We start from the raw sequence: 22,090 nt of genomic DNA on the forward strand, positions 1-22,090 counted from the left end.
CTTAAGTTAAGACTTTGGGGGACTGTTGGGAAGGCACGATTTGTTTTGAAATGTGAGGACATGAGATTTGGGAAGGGCCAGGGGCGGAATGATATGGTTTGGCTGTGTCCCCACCCAGATCTCATCTTGAATTCCTATGTGTTGTGGAAGGGACCTGGTGGGAAGGGAATGAATTGTGAGGGCAGGTCTTTCCTGTGCTGTTCTCGTGATAGTAAGTCTCTCAAAATCTGATGGTCTTAAAAATGGGAGTTTCCCTGCAACAAGCTCTCTTCTTGTCTGTTGCCATGTGAGACGTGCCTTTCACCTTGCACCATGATTGTGAGGCCTCCCCAGCCACGTGGAACTGTAAGTCCAATAAACCTCTTTCTTTTGTAAATTGTCCGGTCTTGGGTATGTCTTTATCAGTAGTGATTAAATGGACTAAGAATACACCCACTCAACCCCAAATCTTGTGAAGAACAACAAAACTGTAAACTTTTAATTTTACCAAACTAGAGCATTTAATAAAATAGCCATTTATTATCAGCATCAGCTCTCAAATACATTGTAACACTAAAATGAGGGCACACCATCTCCAAATAAGATGATCTTTAAATGAGCTTTTATACAAAACTCACTATGCTGTCCTTTTTGGTCATTTTTCCTTGGACTAATGATAACTTTGGCCTGAGCTGGCTAGGCTTCCAATTAGGAATGGCTGTTCTAGTGAGAAGGAATGAGATGGGGGAAGAGTATCAAGTTGACCTGAAGGCTATGCTGTTTCTTTTTGCTCCAGTGATGGCTTCCAGCTCTAAATCCTTCAATTTTTCAACTGCCATCTCTCTTATTAAATGGGTTTAATAATAAAAGATAACCTGAGATCCATGGAGCACTGGGCACAATGCTGAAAATGTTCGTCAGACCGTGATGCTGCTGATCCCTGCCCTCATGACTTTATGGGTAAATTAACATTGAACTTTGGAAATGAAGATGACTAATTTTTGGAGGGAGATAATCCTATATCAAATTGTTATTGTCATAGAACATGGATTTAGTTGCTTATGAAAATATAAAAACATATTTAAGCTGTTGACTTACAATTTTAAAGAAAACCAACACTAAAATATTTTTTTTTCACATATAGAGAACTCACTTTGAAAATGTTTTTATATCTTAACTGGAGTTTGTGATAATCTAGATTGTTCACAATGACTGTGACACCTTGTCCCATTTCTTAGCATCTTTTTCATATTTTCCATCTATCCCTGAAACTAATGGCCTGCATTTTTCAAGAGGACCTCAGTAATCTGTAACTAAGCACCATAGAACTCCAAAATGCTTTTGGTCCTGGAAAGGTGAAGACCTTGATCCTGGCCATTTAGCATGAATTACACACTGTCCTTAATCTGAACAGATTTGTGAAAAGACACAAAAAGTAATGAGGACCAAAAAAAAATTCTTTCACTGTTATATTGCTTCATATGACATCATTTCATTATCTTCCTTCTTTATTTTTTAAAAAGATTTATTAAGTGAGCAGGAAAATACATGAACAAATGGAAACTACAGGGTGTGCCCTTTACAAGACTGAGTGAAACAATAGATTAATCAGAAGGCATGTGTCAATTTTCTACAATGAAACTTCATGCAACATTCAGTGGAGCTGAATATATACAGATGTTAGAGGCTTCCCAGGGAGGCAGAATTGTTGTCCTTGGAAGATTGTTAAGACCCAAATGTCATTAGGCTGTCTTCAAGCTGCATTTGGCAGGAGGATACTTTCACTGTTGTTTATTTCTTGTTTCAGAAAAAAAAATTGTTATGGTTTTTTTAAACATTTAGACCAGAAAACAAAATTCAGAATCCCCACCCACATCCAATAACTCTGCATTTATTGCAATGCCAATAGCTTAAAATGGATCATTATCTGTAAAAATATAAGAGTTTTGAAATACTGCTTTTCTCATGGTTCTATATGACAGCCCCTCTTACAGTCCTGCAACTTGGCCTGTTAAGATGATTCATGGAGCAAGAAAGTATAGCCAGGGTCATAGCCTGGTCTCTTCCATCCACAATAGCCTTCCAGGAAAGAAAATCTATAGGGTTTTCTATTTTCTATATGACATCAAACCTATGCTTTTATGATATAAACTTTGGAGACAGTGTATTTTTTTTGAAACTGAAATTAATCATATAGTTTTTTACCCTTAAAAAAATTCCAAAGCTCTGTTATTATTTTCATTCATTCTTTCATCCAACAGATATTTAGAGTGACTACATTTGCCAAACATTCTTCAAAGCACTGGAGACGGACCAGTAAGCAAAGTATATGGTGATAAGTACTACGAAAGGCAATGAAGCAGAAAATGAGTGGGGGAATGAGAAGTTATTTGATACAGGTCTCTGACAGTAAAGGAATATTTGTACAGAGACCTGAAGGGAGGGAGTCAGCCATGTAGGCATATGGGGGAAGTTTTGAGACCGAGACAGCAAGGGCAAAGACTCTGAGACAGAACATGCTTTGAGGGTGTTCTGGGTGAAGCAAGGAGGCCAGTGTGACTTTAGCAAAGTGACAAAAGAAATAGTAGATGAGGTCAGAGAAGTGGCAGTGGCAGCTGAGTTAGGGCCAAATGTAGGACAGATTATCACAATGCCCTTATAGGCCACTGTAAGGATGTTGACATTCCAGGTGAGATGGGAAGGCATTGAGGGACTTTAGCAGAAAAGTAGCATAACCTGGTATATGTTTTAACACCATCATCTCAGAGATGGCAAGAAGTGGCTTGGACCCAGAGTGGGTTGTGGATATATTCTGAAACTAGGGAAAACGGGATTAAAAAAGAAATGGATTCGATGTGGTACGTGAAAGCAAAAAATAAAGGATAACAAGATTTTCTGGTGTGAAGGAATAGAGCTGCCATTTACTGGCACAGGGAGGATTGCAATGGGAGTTCAGTAGTACCCCCTTATCTGAGGGGGAGTTTGAAGACCCACTGTGGATGCCAGAAACTGTGGATAATACTGAACCCTATACATACTATTTTTTTCCTATCTATACATACTTCTGATAAAGTTTAATGTATAAATTAGGCACAGTACTCTTGCACTTTGGGGCCATTATTAAGTAAAATAAGGGTTACTGGAACACACGCACGGTGATACCATGACAGTCTATCTGATAACCAAGATGGCTACAAAGTGACTAAGGACAAGGTGATGTTTACAGCATGGATATGCTGGACAAAGGGATGATTCATGTCCTGAGTGGGATGTAGCAGGATGGAGCAAGATTGCATTACACTATTCAGAATGGTGCACAATTTAAAACTTAGGAATTATTTCTGGAATTTTCAATTTAATATTTTTAGACTGCAGATAATCGCAGGTAACTGAAACCAAGGAAAATGAAACCATGAATAAGAGAGGATTACTGTGTATTGATGGGTGAACATGTCAAGTTTGAGATGTCAATGACACATCCAAATGAAGGTGCTTCATAGGAAATTAGTTAAATAATAAATTGTACGCCAAATTTATTTGGCATTCAGGAAAAAGGTTGGGTCTGGAGATTAAAATGTGGGTGTTGTAAGTGTATAGTTTTTAAAGCCCCAAGACTGGGAGAGATCACTTAGAGGGGGATGCCCAGGACTGGGGCACTCCAAGAAGTCAGCCAAGGAGATTGAGAAGCAGTGGCCAGAAAAGTGAGAGAACATGAGAAAGATGCCCCAGAGCTGAGAAAGCATTTCAAGAAGGAGGTAATTATTAACTGTGTCAAAGACTGCAGATAAGCAGCATGAAGCCAGAGACGTAACCATTGCATTTGAAAGCATGGAGGTCACTGGTGTCCTTCGCAAGAGCTGCTGTGGTAGAGATGAAAGCCTGATTTGAGTTGGTTCAAAAGACCAAGAGAGGAGAGAAATTTAGGACAGTAAGTATACACAGTTCCCCCTAGAGAGTTTTTCTGTGAAGAGAAGCAGATAAATAAGATGGTAGTTACGTTACGAAAACAGTAGGTTTGGTTTAGGTCCTGCTGCTTGCCACACAGAAAGCCAATCACTGAGATGACAAGTATTGCCAAGAAAGTAGGTTTTGTTTTGGTCGGGTGTTGCGGCCAAGGAGATGGGAGCTCAGTCTCAAATCCATCTCCCTGACTGACCAAAACTAGGCATTTATATAGCAGGGAAGAAATGTAACAATGTGTAAGAAAACAGGAACTAGGGAGGGGCAAGAGGGCATCTGGTGCTATGATCTGGTGAGTTCCAGTTCTTTGATACTTTTTTGAGAGGCCTGAAGAAAAACAAATACAAGTTTCTAGGTTTAACAGCAAAAGGGTCAATTTCTATGTTTATCCAAAAACAACTGTCTATGGGACTATTGGGCCGATTCACTTAGAGAGGGTAATGGAGCCAAGGAGGGTGTTTAAGACTGGAGATACTGCAGCATACAGAAACACAGCGAGATCACTGCAGAATACAATGAAACTCGAAATACAGTGAAATAGAACAGAATAGGGGATGCAGAAGAGAGGATTCAGTTTCTGGGGCAATGATCTTTATTTGATGAGGTTGAATGGGATTTACCTAGAGCAAATAAGAATTGTCTGCTATCACTTAAGGAGCTGATGCAGTAATTAGTAATGTTAAGTTTCACTGGTCAAGATCAGGGAACCGAGAAACCAGGGTATTTGTAGGACTGTCTAAGTGGATATTGAAATAATCAAGAATGATGACAGGGTGGTGGTAAAGAGAGCAACAGTGAGCCAAAATCTAAAATTCTTGAGCAATGAGAAGGAGTAAAAGAGGGTAATGTAGGGACTTGAGAGGCTGATGTCAACAGCTTCAAAACAATGAGTGTTCAGGAGGAGGAAGGAAGAATAGTTTGGAAGTGGCAATGAGGAACAAGGAGGCATCCTACTATTAATGTTTTATTATTCATATTTTGACAAAAATAGCATATGATATTCCAGGGCATGGTAGTGACCACGTGGGGAAACCTATCAAATCATTTTTAATGACTGCTTGGAATAACTGTAGAAAGTACTTTCTCAATGATTTTTGTATGCAAGAAAAAAAATACCCGAAAGTAACCAAAAGTTTCAGACTGGAAAATATGCCAGGAAGATTTTCTTCTCTCATTCTCAGGTGAGGTTATAATCCAGTTTTAGCAAATTTTTGACAATTTAACATACTTTTGAAAACTGAAGATTTAAAAAATGTAAACAATTGTAGGCACAGCAAAATCGTAGTTTTCCCTTCTGATATTATACATTTGGCATCTCTCTACAGTTATATTAACATAAATAAGGCAGCTAAAACGTTCAAAAATAGTTTTATAACATTCAATTTTAAAAATTCATTCAAGCTGTAATCTTTTGTTTCCTGCTGCCACCTAACATTTGAAGTTTTGATTCAGGGTAATGGCCAAGGTTTCTTAAACATACCATAATAAGTATTACTATTCCTTAACACTTATCCCAGGGGAAGAGATAAGGGAAAGGGGTAGCTGGGCATGATATTTACGATGTACAAATAATGATCCATTGCCGGAAATGAAAACTCACCTTTCCACCAGCATTTGCTCAGCCTCAATAGTGCAATGCAACTTGGTGCTGATAAAAATAAACCATTAAAACCAAGCCCTATCATGCAAGGAGTGAGTTTGAAGATATGTACACAAACTCAAAAATCTGTAAACTTTAGGACATTTTTATTTTTAACTGTATTTTCTACTTTTCATCCAAACATTTGTCATCATGGACTCAGAAGAGTCCAAGATTTTGATCTGGATTTAAAATAACTCAAACATTACCCAGGGATTTTTGTTTAAAAATGCTTTTATGGGGATTTTTATTCTAGCACTTCCTGGAATGGCAGGTCTAGAAGAATAAAGTCCAAAGCACAGGGTTATGATCTCACACTGTTTAACGCTAAGCAAATTGTTGAATATTCTAGTTATCAATGGAAGAATTCCCAGAATAATGGTGTAGAAATAAAAACAACCTAGAAAATGTTTGGTAGGAATATACAAATTGTCAGTTTTGAACTTGCAAATTCTCGAGAGGTTTTCTTCTTTGCTGGGACTCCTGAAAAGTGATCAATTTTATACCCAATTTATTTAAGATCCATGAAAGGACAGCTTACTTTAGGGTTCCTGATACATAGTGACCAAAGAGATATAGTAGCATTTATGAGAAATATTAGGTAAATTAAATCAAATTTAGACTTTTGGATTTTAGATTTATGTTACAACTATGTAGTCTCAGGGGAGGTCAGTTTTTGGTTGGTTGGTTATGTTTTGCTTGATTTGGTTAGATTTAAATTTTGAAGAATGAACTAAAAGGTAACTAACAAGTTAGAGACTGTTGAAATGATCAGAACATGGTTATCAGTGGTGATTCTGGAATATAAAGAGCATAGTAGCGTCATTCAGAATTGTTATCAGCATGCTGTGGATTTTCTCATGTTCTCCTGCAGTAGGTTAAAATTAAAGTTTTATCAATCACTATCTTCTTTCTTAAAAATAATGTAGCACATCTTACATCTTAAAGCAATCAGCACAAATGCAAGTGATGCCTGTTCAAGCAGACTTTCAAAGACAGCACACACTGTTAACACAAAGAGCTCTTCCAAGTTTCAAGAATACAGTGACGGGAACTGGTACACATAATAGTAGGGAAAGCATTTTTTTTTTTAAACTTCGTGGAATGTGAGACTTTAGCCACTTCCTTTTCTGGCAGCGAATGGTTCTGGCTTGAATTTCACATCTTTCTAATAATCTACTGGACAGGAGGGACCAGAGACACCAATTACCAATGAGTCACAAGAACAGACAAAAAATTGTTAGTAGGTTTTGACAACCAGGAACTAAGGTGTTTTTAAAAAACATGTACTTGATGCAAAGTATATTAGGAGTGCACCCTAGAAAACAATGTCAAAGTTTTAGAAAAATGGAGCCCCTGTCCAGGTGGCCTTGTGAGATTTCACCCATAACTTAATATACCCTGTTTAATAAAAATAATAGTTCTAGGTCTTCTTGAAGGATTGTTTAGAAGTCTCCAAGAAAAAATAATGAGATCTATCTAAAATAGAGCTGTTCGATTTTATGTGGAACTTAGTGAAAGCTGTCTTCATTTGCATTGTGTGTTATGACAGTGGTCTGGCTGGAACTGGCAGGGGGAAGAGCCTCATTATTTGAGGGAACTTCACAGGTCATCCATTCCTACCACCACTGGATGCAGGAATCCATGCTACAGTATCCTTGACTGGCACCCAGGAATGATGGTCACCTGTCAGAGCCCAGACCCAGACTATGGTGTGGGCAGGCTCAGTAGATTTTACTGGATGATTGTTAATTTAGAGCAGTAAGAAAGAACTGGCAGATCTAGTGAAACTTACTCTGAGGGGAGGGCTCAGTTTCTCCAGTTTCTGTTTGTAGGAAAATAAAAATAAAATGAGCCAATTTCTAGAGACAAAATCACCTATGAAAAGATCAAAACTAAAGAATTTTTTGTTGAGATGCTATAAAAATGGATGAAAAGCAACCATTCCTCCCCTACCCCCAAAAAGAATTAAGGCAATTCAGAAAGTTTGGATGAGCCACAAGGACACCATTCTGACGTATTCTGCATGTTCTGGGCCTCCTTATGTCAGGGCTGGGGTCTGTCTTGCTGGAGGAAAATTTATTTTTGAAGATAAAAGCTTCATTGAATTCTTTAAAAGAGCACAGATTTCTGGGGGGCCCATTTAAATTTGGATTTGCCTTGTACTCAGTGTAAAATATTAGTACAAAAATATAAAAGGCATGGCTTGATGTTTAACGTCTGTGTTTTATTGTTGTTGGCACCAGAAAAGCTCATGTTCTATGTTATGTCACTGTACATACTGTAAACAAGACTGCATTAATATTGTTTTCTTATGATTTGTTTCAATGAATCTAGATTTTAAAAAATACATTCACAAACTACCTTATGTTTAAACACAATGATTCCCTTTTATTTCTTAACTGTACCCAAAATCCCACAATAAAAAAATCATTTAAAGCTGTGTGTTTCAAACTTATCACTTAGAAATAAAAACAAAACAAACATAAAAACAAAGATCAGTTTGCAACATAATTTAAAGAAGCTTCTGGTTTAAAATACCACAGCAGCAATATAAAGAGCTGGTGGCAATCACATTCGGGAGTGAAATCGAAATCAATATATTTTGTCCACATCAGCATCCAATTACAGTAGTTGTTAAATTCAATCCAAAAAGTTATTGCTGAATTTGTGGCATGGAATTTGAGAAGATAGTATTGTTCAGCAGCACAACCACAGCAGTAAAAATGAGAACAGGAGGATTTCATTGCTTTTGAGAGCTAAAGGGACCATGAGGAGGATATCTTGCTGATTGCCTGAAGATAATCCTCAGTTACATTCCTGCATATTGCCCGCTTTAAATAAATGCAAATGACAACCACCTTTTAAGGAGGGGCATAATAATGTAATCCAGAAACTAGAATGTTTCCCCTTCTCTTCCCCATCTTGCCCAAACCACTAGATTGAAATGGCTCCCTTTTCCTAATGTGTATTTCGTTCTCATTAATAGTACATTAGCTGCTCGTGTATTTAGACAAAATCAGTAGGATCATAGTTTTTTTTTTTTTTTGATCCGTTTACAGTAATTATTTTCTCCAGAAACAAGCCACATTAGTTTTTGTCATTGGATTCACCCCACCTCCAATTTTTTAAGAAGAAAAATTTGGTCAACTACTGTTTCGTTTTAAAAATGTTAAATGCACCTGAGATTGCCAGTTGAGCTCTCTATATGTCTCCTGGAGATAACACTGCTGTGATGAACAGTGAAACAAAAACAAACAAAACGAGGTAGGTTAAAACAGGAAGCGCAACACAGATATTGTTTGCAACACCTCGATACCACAGGCGGCCATGCTTGTAGCTTTGGAAAAAAAAAATCCCAGTCGCGTAAAAGTTCAAATCATTTGAGTAAGAGTTTATAAGGACACAAGTCAACCTGAACTAAATACATACATATTTTTGCACAAATGTTGTTTACCGTATGTTGGGTAATTTGGAGGAAGGTAAAGTGATTAGGGTCTCAAAATTTTGTCCAAAGCCTTGCTTTCAAGTTCTCTAAAACTGGAGCCAATGATGCCTCCTGTATCTGAGGCAGGCTTAGGAGTCTAGTCCCTTCTCTCACCCACCCAGGGAGAACACAGGCAGCTCAGAAACATTTATTATTAATTTTTCAGTCACAGTTTTCATCTTGAGAAAGTGGCACCCTCAGGAGAGAGCTGGGAATGTTCAGAGCCTGAATATCATCCACTCCCCAAGTCCCAGCAAGAACTCAACAAAGTCTCAGTCCTAATGAAGCCCAAACCAGGTGACCTCTTAGCCGGGAGGCTTTGTGCATTTTAAAAAAGACTATGTAAGCTTGTTTCCCAGAAGCTCTTTCTGTCTGACCCCATCTGTCATCCCATCTTTTTGCCCTCATCTGTTGCATAATAGCTGAGGGAAAGTTGTGTTAGAGAGTCCCTCAATCACTAGGCCAGCTCAACTCAATGGCATTAGTATCCTATTCAACACACTCCATTGTGTAAAGGGCCATATAAAAATATGGCCTGTCAGATTCACAAAAGTGGTAGTTGATTTTATTAGACTAGTAGTTTTAAGGCTAGTAGTTTAGCCATTTAAAATCTATTTCCCAAAAGAGGGGAAAACTAGTATTTTTCTTCTCTTTTTAAAAATTCATTAGCCGGTTGCTATCAAAAAGCAACCTTTTGGGTTGGTGAAGGCAAGAGAGTTCTTAAATTACTCCACTATGTAGTTATGGCCTTCAGCCTAAGGAGATAAGGTATATTTATTGTGCTGTCTCTCGTCACTGGAAATTGGAAATTCTACAACATACCATATACTTAAAACTAGTAGGCAGACAGAATTAAAAACAGACTCATTTTCTCAGTATGCATTCTTTCCCCATTCTTACAGAGTAAAGGGGTAAAGAAAAAAGGTAAATACCTGAAAACCCACCATAACACAGCTTAATCGTTAAGAGCACACAATATTTGTTTCTATCCTTAACTCCGAAGGGCACATGGTCCATCTTTGTCCATAGACAAGGCAGCATTCTTGGGGATCTCCTGGAAATTCCTGCCACCTTTTTCTCTCCTTCTCAACCAGGCTGCAACATTGAAAGATGGACTGTATTGGGAGGGGCGGAGGGAGAGGAAAAGGGGAAAGCGATATGTTCAACCAAGCCTTCTGATTCTGCCTCTAGACTGGCATTAAGTCCACATGAGTTATGTTCTTTTAAATTAGAAATAACGCCATGAAGATAAGTGCCAAGTGCTCTTCTGTTACCAGTTCATCATGGAATTTCTGTTGAGGGTCATGAAAAACACTTGGCTACTTCCTCCAGATCGCACGGATGCAAAAAATACCTGTTTGAAATTAAAAAGAAGTTAGTTCAACTGCATGGTCTTTTCCCCTCTTTTCTTCAACCGTCCATCCATTTTCTCTCACATGTCTTATCCTTGCCATGTGTCAGGTCTTAAGACTCAATGGCTTGTGTTTATAAAGTCCCTTTGGATATCGTGCATCCCATGTAAAAACTCCTGCCTTTATTCCTATGGTTGTTATTATTCCTTATTGTGGTATTGGTCTCCAGAGACGCTGAAGGGGCTATATCTTCATTTGTAACATCTCTTTGGGTGTTCACTTTTTAAAAGGGAGTTTCATGCTAGGATAACGTGCTGGATTTCTGGCCTAGGACCCAACAGGTTCTTTGCTAATTTCTAGAAAGGCACAGAAGCTTCCCTTCTCTAACCCATAAATGACAAGAAAGTAGACTTCAGGATGGAAGGGAATCCCTTCAAATTCTCAAAGTCAAGGGGGAGTTTTAGGCCTACTGACTATCATACAGTTTCAGATTTCAGTTTTTTAAATTTAAGATAAAAACATTAAATAGTGTGGTCAGATAGGGCAAGGTATTTAATGCCTACTCATTTTGGCATTTCAAGAGTTAACGCATGGTTTCTCTGCTGATGGTGGCATATCCCAGGGCAAATGAGATCATAGCATTAATGAGTAGAACCACAGTCCATTAGGTCTGAGTCTGTTAAGTCATTTTATCAAACAACTGACAAACGTGAGAAAAATTTGGGTTACTGCTTGCTTGAGCTGAATGTTAAATGTTAAAGAACCACTGCCCCAGGAAAGTAATATTTTGGGCTATGGCCTAGCCGTTCAGTCAGTCAATACCTAACTGGTCTGAGGCATTTGCTTTTGTCACTAGTCTAAAGTCTCTGCTACTTCATTTCTACAGCTTCTTCAGAAGAATGCTAACAACAACTTCTTAGGGAGGTCTCTGGAAATGCTTGACATTCACCTAATGCTACATATGAAAGTAATGCTACTCTTAGGGTCAATGAATCAAAACGGAGAAGGACAGAGAGGGCCCATGGAAAACCACAATGAAGAAAAGAAAGGGCTGCTGTTCCCTCCAAGTTGTGTGCCCCTGGCCCTAAACCTTGGGTTCCAGACACTGGTGTGGCCCCAGCCTACTCCTAAGGATGTGGCATGGCTTGGAACAGCCCTGCTGGGGTAGGTTTTCAATCAGAATGTGGGTATCTATACCCAGATCACTCCTAGTTTTTTGATTCTTAGAGACTGGGTGGGAGCTGGAGTTTTACTAGGTTATGTTTGTTTTCTGGGAAATCTAAATGACTGGAACCATCTTTGCCACCTGCAGCTACTGTCCACCCAGACCACATCAGGTCAGAGTAGTGGGCCAGGGTTGAATATAGTTTAGGCCCATATCACCAGGTTTGGACTAAGACCAACCTGACCTTTGGGGAACTGGGGTGGACAAAGGGATATACAAAAATTCAACCCATCATACTGTTTTTCTATAGGCGTTTATGTCTGTGGCTTTGGGGACAGCATTTCTATGTTGGCCACAGCCACAAAGGATGAATTCGCAAATGCGGTACGGCTTAGCTACTAAAACCTCGGGGTTACTCTACAGGGAGGGTAAGGGAGAAGCCGTACTGCTGCAGAATACCCCTCTGAGGTGACTGATCATGCCAGACGGACACAGCCAAATTTCACTGGAAAACAGTTCACCTATGACATTTCAGAAGAAACATGGCTGGAATGACACAAGACATGGCACTAGTTGAGTTTGTGATTGTGCATTCCTTAAGGAATGGGTGACATTTTTAAAAAGCTTATATTTCTACATATCAAATGTTTTGGATTTAAAGGTGAACATAAGGTGATTGGATAGGTCTTGAAAGTGACTTTGTGAGAAGTCTAAAAGTGGAAGTATAAAGTTGACCCACTGTGAGATGATTAATGATGGGCCAACTGCTCTAAGTGCTTAGGAGAATTTGGGGGTGTCTGCTGAGTCATCATAAGGCCTTCAGGCCACAAAAGTTTCTAAGAGGTTTACAAGAAATTTCTAGATGTTTTTATGTAGTTTTTGACATGTGAATAATATATTGAGTGCTCACATGGATCAAACCAAATAATGCCATTTCAAGATAATATTGATTGTTTAACACAGAGGTGATTCAAATCAGTATAAAGGAGAATGAAGGTTTCACAGGTACCTGGTGGTCTCTTAAAATGCAAACACTAATGCAAATGTTGAAACGGATTTACCTTATCATTTCTTTCACATAGAAACTTTAACCTTTGAGCTCGCTTATGCATAAATACTCCATCCAAATGTCCTGTTTCCACTGACCGGATCTCAATAGCTTTCTCGCCCCAGCCCATTATCTGATTGGAATGAATGTAGGCTGTCAAAAGGAATTTCCAAAACTGCATTAAAAACATTAGATGGGCAATAACTCACAGCATCTGTTCACATCTTAACCACAAAAATGACAAACGACTTGAGATAAATGGACAAAGCAAGTCTTACAAGAGTTATTCACAGATTTTTTTTTTTTTTTTTTTTTTTTGTGGAATCAAATGGTTGTTTCACATTTCTTGATTTTCGTTTCATTTGGGGGGTGTAACTGCTGAAGGAGATAAGGAATGGTTAACCTACCCACAGACGTGGGCATTTCTCCCCATTGGAGCACCACATCCTTAGTTATCCGGCCATAGGTGTTTACATACACCCCCTCATCCTCATAGCAAACAAGCATTTCCATTCCATCTGTTTTAGGCAAGATGACAATAGCATGAGGAGTGATATTGCCCTGAATCTAGAAGACAAAGAAAAGCCAAGCATTATTCTTTTAAAAAATAAAACAACGTCTTGACTATTCGTCTCTAACAACTGCAAAAAAGAGGTCTTTGTTTATTTTCATCGTCACCCTAAAGACTGACATTTGCTTTAATTTAACCACTGACTTGTAAAATACCCTGGTAAATCAAACTTAGTCACTAGATTAAAAATTCAATTTACCTGTTCCTAAAAACGGCATGTAAATCTATGGCACACCTACTATGTGCCAATCATGGGGCCCTTTACATATATAATTTCTAGTACCTAGAATAGCTCCCCAAGGTAGATAGCTTTGTTTACAGATGAGGAAACTGCATCTCAGAAGGGCTTTGTGTCTTAAGCAAAGCTGTGCTAGTATTTGTTGGTAGAGTTGGGATTTGTGCACATCTTCCTGACGTTGAAATTAATGTGTTTTCTATTAGCACAACCACTTCCAAAAAAAGATGAGGAGAATGTAAGCCAGCTAGACCTAATGGAGATAGTTTAAGTGGGGTCAAAATGAACTCCTACCAAAATAATCTGTGAAAAAAAAATATATATATAGGATTGTTTATCTGGGTGTCTAAATGCCAGAATAATTCATGGCTTGGTTAGAAAAAATATTTAGAATTACCGCTCATTTAAAAAAATCACTATTGCCGCACACAGTGGCTCATGCCTGTAATCCCAGCACTTTGGGAGGCCGAGGCGGGCAGATCACGACATCAGGAGATCGAGACCATCCTGGCTAACACAGTGAAACCCCGTCTCTACTAAAAATACAAAAAATTAGCCAGGCGTGGTGGTGGGCACCTGTAGTCCCAGCTACTTGGGAGGCTGAGGCAGGAGAATGGCATGAACCCAGCAGAGGCGGAGCTTGCAGTGAGCCGAGATCACGCCACTGTACTCCAGCTTGGGTGACAGAGCAAGACTCCGTATCAAAAAAAAAAAAAAAAAAAAAAAAAAATCACTATTGAAATAAGTGTATATTAATTTGTTCTAGGAAAGGAAATGTGATGTTGTTGTGATCCCCTAGTTGAGAATGCCATGGCAGCCCAACATGTGCTTGATGGATTGGACTAAGAGAGTTGAGGATTATCATAGTTATGCCTTAGCTGCCTCACCAGGAATGTGAGCTGTGAGTCTTTATGTTCACCCACATCCACATGAGTTAAAAGTGGTAATAATGCAGCAATGAATGGCGATCGTGTGTGTGTGCGTAATATACTGAAACAACTTCTTTTAGTTATTGCATTTCATTAGAATAAAGTCTTAAAACTCTCAAAATACCAGTCAGCAGTAGCTTCAAACATTCCTGATAAATAGTTTCTCCTGTATGTTAGCCTTGGGATTACACACAGGACACACACTTTACACTACTCTTAATCCTAATAAGTGAATCCATGTGCAGCATTTCCCTTTAACAGTTATGTTTCAAGCAATATGTCAGGATAGTAATATGAGTATTTTAGGGCTAATAAGAAGATCTACAATTTGCAGGGCCCTTAACAACTGCCTTAGATCCATTACCTCATTTAATACTAATGACAATCCTATGGGATAAGTCTTTTTATCCACATTTTACAGATGCGAAAGCTGAGGATTGGGGAAGCTGCCTACTGTGTCCATTACTGCAAAGCTAATACATGCTAGAGCCACCGTGTCTGACTCCACTGTACCACACTGCCCTCAAGCTGAAGAGAGGAACTAAAAATAGCAAAAAAGAATTTTCTCCAATAAATTAGTACCTGGCTTTCTCTAACATAAAATGAACGAATTTCCCTTCAAAAACTGAATGTGGAAACTTGTCTACCGAATATAATTCATGCCCTTGAAAGAAAAATATCATATTCATTTTAATCTAAAGTCCAAAGAGACAACATGTAAATGCCAAATGATTTCTATTATGTATTCCCCAGTTTTAGGAAGTCATAAAAATTAGTTAAATTTATATATTTTAGTTATTAAAAGCCGTATACTTAATGAAGAACGAAAGTCCATTTGCTGGTTAGTAAAGTTTGCATGACTTCTACTAAAACTATGCAAAACAAATCTCTTTCTACATGCAGGCTGTTGTACAGAGAGCCCTTGAAAGTCTACTTCTGAGTACTTACATGAGATGGTATGTAGATATCATAAGAGTTTCCTGAATCAACATCAATTACATGGAAACCAGTGTGTGAACCAAAAATAACCTTTAATCTTTGACCTTCTTCTACCGTGAGATCAACTAGCAGAGGCTTGTGCTGGAGATCTGCAAAAGACTTTAAAAATCACCCCATTAGTATCTGCATCACTCAAAGAGGTATCTTAATAATTTTTTTTCTTTAGCCACTGTCTAGAGGAAGTTAACTTCTAACTTTATTAAAGTGAAAAACTAGAAAATTTCTCTTTCAGTTTTAGGTCTGTTGATAATCTGGCCCTAGGAGGAAGGGTCTAGCATCCATTTGTGCCCCTTTTTCTACCCTTTGTCCTTCAGGGCAGTGAAGTTTAAGTTGGTGCACAGGTGTAAATTTTGATAGTGGTAATGTATATTAAAAACCTGGTGCCTGGGTACTGCTGTTTTTTCCTGTTTATTTCTGGCCTTTTTCCTCTGAAGAAGGCCCAGTCACCTCTCTGGCCCCTCTCTTTCCCATGTGGCAACCAGGCCCATCCACAGCAACTACCCTTTCAGAGACAACCTGGGAGGGACAGCCAAGGCTGGCTGTTTTCTCAGCCTGTTCAGTATTAATGGGCATGCTCTGGTTTGGATTTTTCTTCAGTGAATGAGTGGGCATAAGATTGGCACTTTCTCTTAACTTAATGTTGGAACCTGAGACTTGGGTTTGGGTGGGAGTGGAACATCATAAGATCGATGGCTTGCATTGACTATTTGGGTTTAACTAGAAAGCAAAAAGAGAGGTCTTGCCAAGTTTGTCAAAGTTCTCTGTGTTTGAATCCAGAGCCCAACTGTCAAGTGTTCCTCTGCCATTTTCCTTTGCTATTTTTTAACCACAATCTACCTTTGGGCCTTGAGATCTGGGAGAGCATTTGTGAAACAATTGCCTTAACTATAATGCCACTGCTACCTCTCAGACCCTTCTCTTCTCATCTTTTGCTAACACCATCTGACAGCATGGAAAGCTCTAGCCTCCTGTCCTTGTCCTATGGGAAGTCTTGGCCTCTTGCCAGTTCCACTCTTTCCTGTTCAAGTCTTTGCCTTTGCTCTTCCCTCTTTCTGGGCTGGGTCTGGTCTGTCCGAAAGAACATTTTGCACTCTCTCATGTGTCTCTGGGTCATAAAATGATGGTAGTAACTTCAGAGCAAGAATGGGAATGGGATGTTGATTGAAAAGCTTTTGTGGAGACAGATTTTGGCAGAACAGGAGTACCACTTTGGCTTTTAGGAGTTATCCCTTAATTGTTATTAGTAACCTAATGCATTCTAATTTTTTTCCCATAAAAGTGAGGTTATGGAGGGGAGCCCATTTCCATTAATGAATCTATTTTCCTGAGCACATCACAAGCCATCTGCACTAAGGGAACAAGATAGAAGTGATTCAGCTCTGAAGTGGGCCTACATAGTGTTCCAAGGGCAGTTTTGCCCTCCATGGCAAATGTGGCAGAAAAGAATTAATAAGGAGCCAAAGGGAGATAACAGTCATAAAGGTGGGGAGAAAAAGTGAGAGCCAATGAGACATAAAGAAGCAGACAGACATAAGCTGGGAGAGAGAGAGAGACAGAGAGAGAGATCAGAGAGAGAGCATGAGAGAAAACAGAAGATAAGTTCACTTGGGCTATGGATAGGTTATGCGGCTCTGAACACATCTGGGTGCCTGTAAGTACTGGTCCTCCTGGTATTCGGGGTCAACAGGACTAGCATATCCCCATCCCACTCCTGGCGAATCTCATGAGTGACCAATCCAACCATGGTGGGTACAGACTTAGACAAGGTAAAAAATGAAAAGGCAATCAAAATAGAAGAATGCAGAGAAACTAGGTCATTTCTGTAAGTTAGCACTGGGGACATATAAGCATCACCTGAGTTTTAGGGACTTCATCCAGAAAGATTTATGAGGATTAAAAGACTTAGAGACTCAGTTTAACTCTGAGATTCAGTGCTGCCATTTGTCTGCCTTTTTCAAACAAAATATCAGGGAATACCCTGGTTTAGGTGGCTTTATAACAAATGTCATTGCATAAGATCACAATCAATGCCATGCCTGCTAACCATTCTAAACGCCTCTTGGGGATGATGATTCATAGATCTCAAGGAGGAGGGCATACCCAAATTTTAATCTAATTTTATAGCATTTACAAATACTTAGTCTTTACTTTTGAAACAAGAAACCCTAGAGTACCTACACTTTTAAAACAGGTTTATTATCTATATGAAAATTGGTATTGGTCTATATGGACTATTTTATTAATGGGTAGGAAACTGAAAATTTTTAAAAAGCACATTCGAGATAATCACATCCCTGCTTACCTTAAATGCCATGAATTTATGATATGGTTTAGGAGCCCAAGCATATATTTCCACAGCATTCTTTAATGCAATCACCAAAAATTTGATCCTTTCATATTTAACTGTAATAGAAAAATTATGAGTGAAAAAGTACATCAATTTGTTCAAGTTCTTTGTATTAATATTAATGAATGTATAAGCAACAATATGTAAATTTAAATATTGATGTTGGGTGTCAGCTTCATGAAGGTGATGTTCCTGGTGTGGGATTTTTTTCATAGATACTGATTTAGCTTCCCTTAGCGAACTTTGGTTGGCAGAACACTTACGGCTTTTGCTTTATATTGAAGACTCTTTTCATCATCCAGAGATATAACTGCTTAGGACTGTCTTTAACACTAGGTCTAGATGTTGATATTCATTGTAATAAGAATGTGCATAATTTCCTTCGTGTAAGCTTGCCTGGCTTTTACGTTCACCCACATGTAAGTAGCTGAGAGCAGATATGGCAAGATGGTAGAAAAATTAGCAAATGGGCAGATATAAAGACTGCCGTTTGCTTATTATTTATATTTGAATTCCAGTTACCAAGTGAAATAATTGCTTGTTTATGCTTCTAACGAAAGGGGGTGTTAGGAGTCTTGGGTTCTGTTAGTGACTTAAAGGGCTCCGAATACTGACAAATCCTTTTACTCTTTAAAAAATGGAATATTAAGCACTGTAAATTCTATGGACAGAAGCTTAGTTAAATGATTGAGTCCCCACAGTGCTTTTGCCTACACAAAGTAGTACTCAGTAAATGCTTATTGAATGGATGAATGGAAGAACAGACTGTTGTCTGGCATTCTCTTCATTACTCTTACCTGTGTGTGTGTCTCTGATAGAATAATAAGCAATGTTTACAGTGATGACCTTGAGAGATTGAACAATACTTTAAGTGCCTTCTGAATCTTTTGCTATTAAGTATGGATTCTAATTCTTACAGAATTCGTAATCCACAGTTGGTACACATGGCAGTCAGTTTCTTGGTAAAATATCTCAACAAACAGAATATTCTGAGTCCTAAAGAAACTAGGTAGGAAAAATTTTAATATACTTAAATGACATTAAGTTTCCAGTTATTTGCTTTATAACTTTTCATGACATAAAGTGTTTACTAGGCTATTTTTGCTGATCTCTTCACCTGAAACCTAGGAAAAGATCTACCGCTCTTGGCATTGAAGGAACATACCTCAAAATAATAAGAGCCATATGTGACAAACCCAGAGGCAACATCATATTGAATGGGAGAAAGCTAAGAGCATTCCCCCTAAGAACTGGAACAAGACAAGAATTTCCACTCTTACCACTCCTATAGTATTGGAAGTCCCAGCCAGAACAGTCAGGCAAGAGAAAAAAATAAAAAGCATCCAAAATGGAAAAGAGGAAGTGAAATTATCTCTGCTGATGACAGGATCTTATGCCTAGAAAACCCTAAAGATTCCTTCAAAAGACTCTTAGCGCTGATAACTTCAGTAAAGTTTCAGGACACAAAATTAATGCATAAAAATCAGTTACATCAATAATGCTCAAGCTGAGAATCAAATCAAGAGCTCAATCCCATTTATAATAACACACACACACACACACCCCTAGGATAATACATTTAACCAAGAAGGTGAAAGACCCCTACAAGGAGAACTACAAAGCACTGATGAAGGAACCATAGATGACACAAATGAATGGAAAAACATCCCATGCTCATGGATAGGAAGAATCAATACTGTTAAAGTGACTATACTGCCAAAAGCAGTCTACAAATTGCCAATGTTGTTTTTTACAGAATTAGAAAAGACAATTCTAAAATTCATATGGAACAAAAAAGAGCCCAAATAGCCAAAGCAATCCTAAGCTAAAAGAACAAAGTTGGAGGCATCACATTACCTGACATCAAACTATACTGTAAGACTGTAATAACCAAAGAAGCATGGTACTAATACAAAAATAGACATATAGATCAATGGAACAGAGTAGAGAACCCAGAAATAAAGCCACATACCTACAACCAACCAATCTTCGACAAAGTCAACAAACATAAACAATGAGGAAAGGACACCCTGGGAAAATTGGCTAGCCATATGCAGAAGAATGAAACTAGACCCTTATCTCTTAACCATATACAAAAATTAACTCACGATGGATTAAAGATTTAAATGTACCCAAAACTATAATAAGCAAACCTAGGAAAAACTCTTCTGGATATTGGCCTAGGCAACGTGTTTATGACTAACACCTCAAAAGCAAATGCAATAAAAACAAAAACAGACAAATGGGACTTAATTAAGCTAACGAGCTTCTGCGTGGCAAAATAAACAATCAACAGAGTAAGGAGACAACCTGCATGATGGGAGAAAATATTTGCAAACTATGCATCCAACAAATTTCTACAAGGAATGCAAACAATTCAACAAGAAAAAATCAATCCTATTAAAAAGTGGGCAAAGGACATGAACACACATTTCTCGAAAAGGACATATAAGCAGCCAACCAACAAATGAACAAATGCTCAATATCACTAAACATCAGAGAAATGCAAATCAAAACCACAATGAGATACCATCTCACACCAGTCAGAATGGCTATTACTAAAAGTCAAAAAAAATAACAGATGGTGGTGAGGCTGCAGAGAAAAGGGAATGCTTATACACTGTTGGTGGGAATATAAGTTAGTTCAATCTCTTTGGAAAACAGTAGGGAGATTTCTCAAAGAACTAAAAATAGAACTATCATTCTACCTAGTGGTCCCACTTCTGGGTAAATCCCAAAGGAAAATAACTTCTTTTTTTTTTTTTTTTTTTAAAATCAAAAGGGCACCTGCATTTGTATGTTTATTGCAGCACTGTTCACAACAGCAAAGTCATGGTATCAATTTAAGTTGTCCATCAATGGTTGATTAGATAAAGAAACTGTGGCATATATACAACATGGAATACTATGCAGCCATAAAAAGAATGAAATCGTGCCCTTGGCAGCAACATGGATGGAGCTGTAGGCCAATCTCCTAGGGTAAAATAACCCAGAAACAGAAAGTCAACACGTTCTCACTTACAAGTGGAAGCTAACAATGGGGTGCATGTGGACACAAAGCTGGAAATAATAGACACTGAGGACTCTAAAAGGGGAGTGGCAGGTTAAGGGCTGAAAATTTACCTGTTGCGTATAATGTTCGCAATTTGGGTGATGAGTTCACTGGAAGCCCAAGCCTCACCATTATGCAATATACCCATGAAACAAACCTGCATATGTACCCCCTGGATCTAAAATAAATTTTAAAAAGAAAATAAAAAATCCCTTCAGATTTTGCTGATTTTCAGGGTGAAAGAAGAAATAAATAGGTTCATATTTTTAAAGAAATTTAAAATCATCTTGAAAATAAAAATTTAAGCACTTGTAGGCTCAGATAAATCAAGAAATATTTTAAATGACTCTTGGATATACAATTTGCTTTTTTTATTCTCATTTTATATTTTTAAGATTTCACAAGAATTTGAACATACTAGAATACTCATGTGCTATAAGAAGATGTCAGTGCTGTTGTGGCTGGAATTTCATAGGGGAAGCTAAGTGGAAACTGCAAGTGGTTCTTTGGATAACTAAGGCAAACAGTGTTTCTGAAAATTAAGCTGGTCTCAAGTTTTCTGGTAGAGAATTACCAGATATTGCTCCCTGGTTAAATTTTACTTTAGATGTGTGGATATAGATCAGCCTACTGATGTTAGGACAATGAAGGGACGGCAATGATTAGAAGGAAGATGTCAGAAATGTTAGAAGGGCCAACAGTAGATGTGCAGGTCAAATAGGATTCCTGTAGCCTGATATTTTTGAAAAACACTTGTCAGGTATATGCAAGAGATAATATTCAGAAATTTTACATTATTTCCTGCAATGAATTTTATTGCTGTGTAATCATACAGTATTAGTTTATGGACACAAAATTTGATCACTAGAAATCTTTGGACTAACAAATGCCAAGTAATAAAGGCAAAATACTCAGAAGGAAACAGCTTTGAAATTGTTTCTATTGCTTTCCCCTGAAAACATGACCTGTTCTCAAAGAAAGCAGCTCACTATTTTCAAAAGAAAACCAAATATGCATATGAATGTGAATTCTACTTGGTGTGAGAATGATGGGATGTATGTTTTATACTTTGTCAAATTATCAGATTGAGGACAAGAAAAAATTAGAATTCCAGAGTATCCTATTAGAAAGTACCAAATAATTCTGATTCCTAAACAAAAATGTACAGTGGAGCAAATAGCTTGCACTGCCGCCCAGCCTGCTATAGAAAAACATTCCCGCATGTGGTCTGGTTTGTGAATAAAACTATGTCCTTTGAACATCCATTCCTTTTTTAAAAACAAATACTTCTTAACTGATTTCCCTGGGCCTGGCTCTGTGCTAAGTG

General features: G+C 38.1%; 1 protein-coding gene across 4 annotated transcripts in view; it reads right to left on the reverse strand.

Annotated features, from left to right (window-relative positions):
* Window positions 1-1,234: 1,234 nt before the first annotated feature.
* TNIK (TRAF2 and NCK interacting kinase) overlaps window positions 1,235-22,090 on the reverse strand; it is a 405,268-nt gene continuing 384,412 nt past the window's right edge. For 3 of the 4 annotated variants that reach the window (XM_003256453.3, XM_030822825.1, XM_030822828.1), the window contains 5 exons: window positions 17,667-17,767; window positions 15,314-15,463; window positions 13,038-13,197; window positions 12,644-12,783; window positions 1,235-10,419 (listed from right to left, as the gene is read on the reverse strand). In XM_003256453.3, the coding sequence (XP_003256501.1) occupies window positions 10,336-10,419; window positions 12,644-12,783; window positions 13,038-13,197; window positions 15,314-15,463; window positions 17,667-17,767 (635 nt within the window). In that variant the 3' untranslated portion in view covers window positions 1,235-10,335. The remainder of the gene's footprint in view (window positions 10,420-12,643; window positions 12,784-13,037; window positions 13,198-15,313; window positions 15,464-17,666; window positions 17,768-22,090) is intronic. The other variant, XM_003256455.3, reaches the window with a different exon arrangement.

This window comes from Nomascus leucogenys, chromosome 11, assembly GCF_006542625.1.
Source record: "Nomascus leucogenys isolate Asia chromosome 11, Asia_NLE_v1, whole genome shotgun sequence".
NCBI classification, from domain to species: Eukaryota; Metazoa; Chordata; class Mammalia; order Primates; family Hylobatidae; genus Nomascus; species Nomascus leucogenys.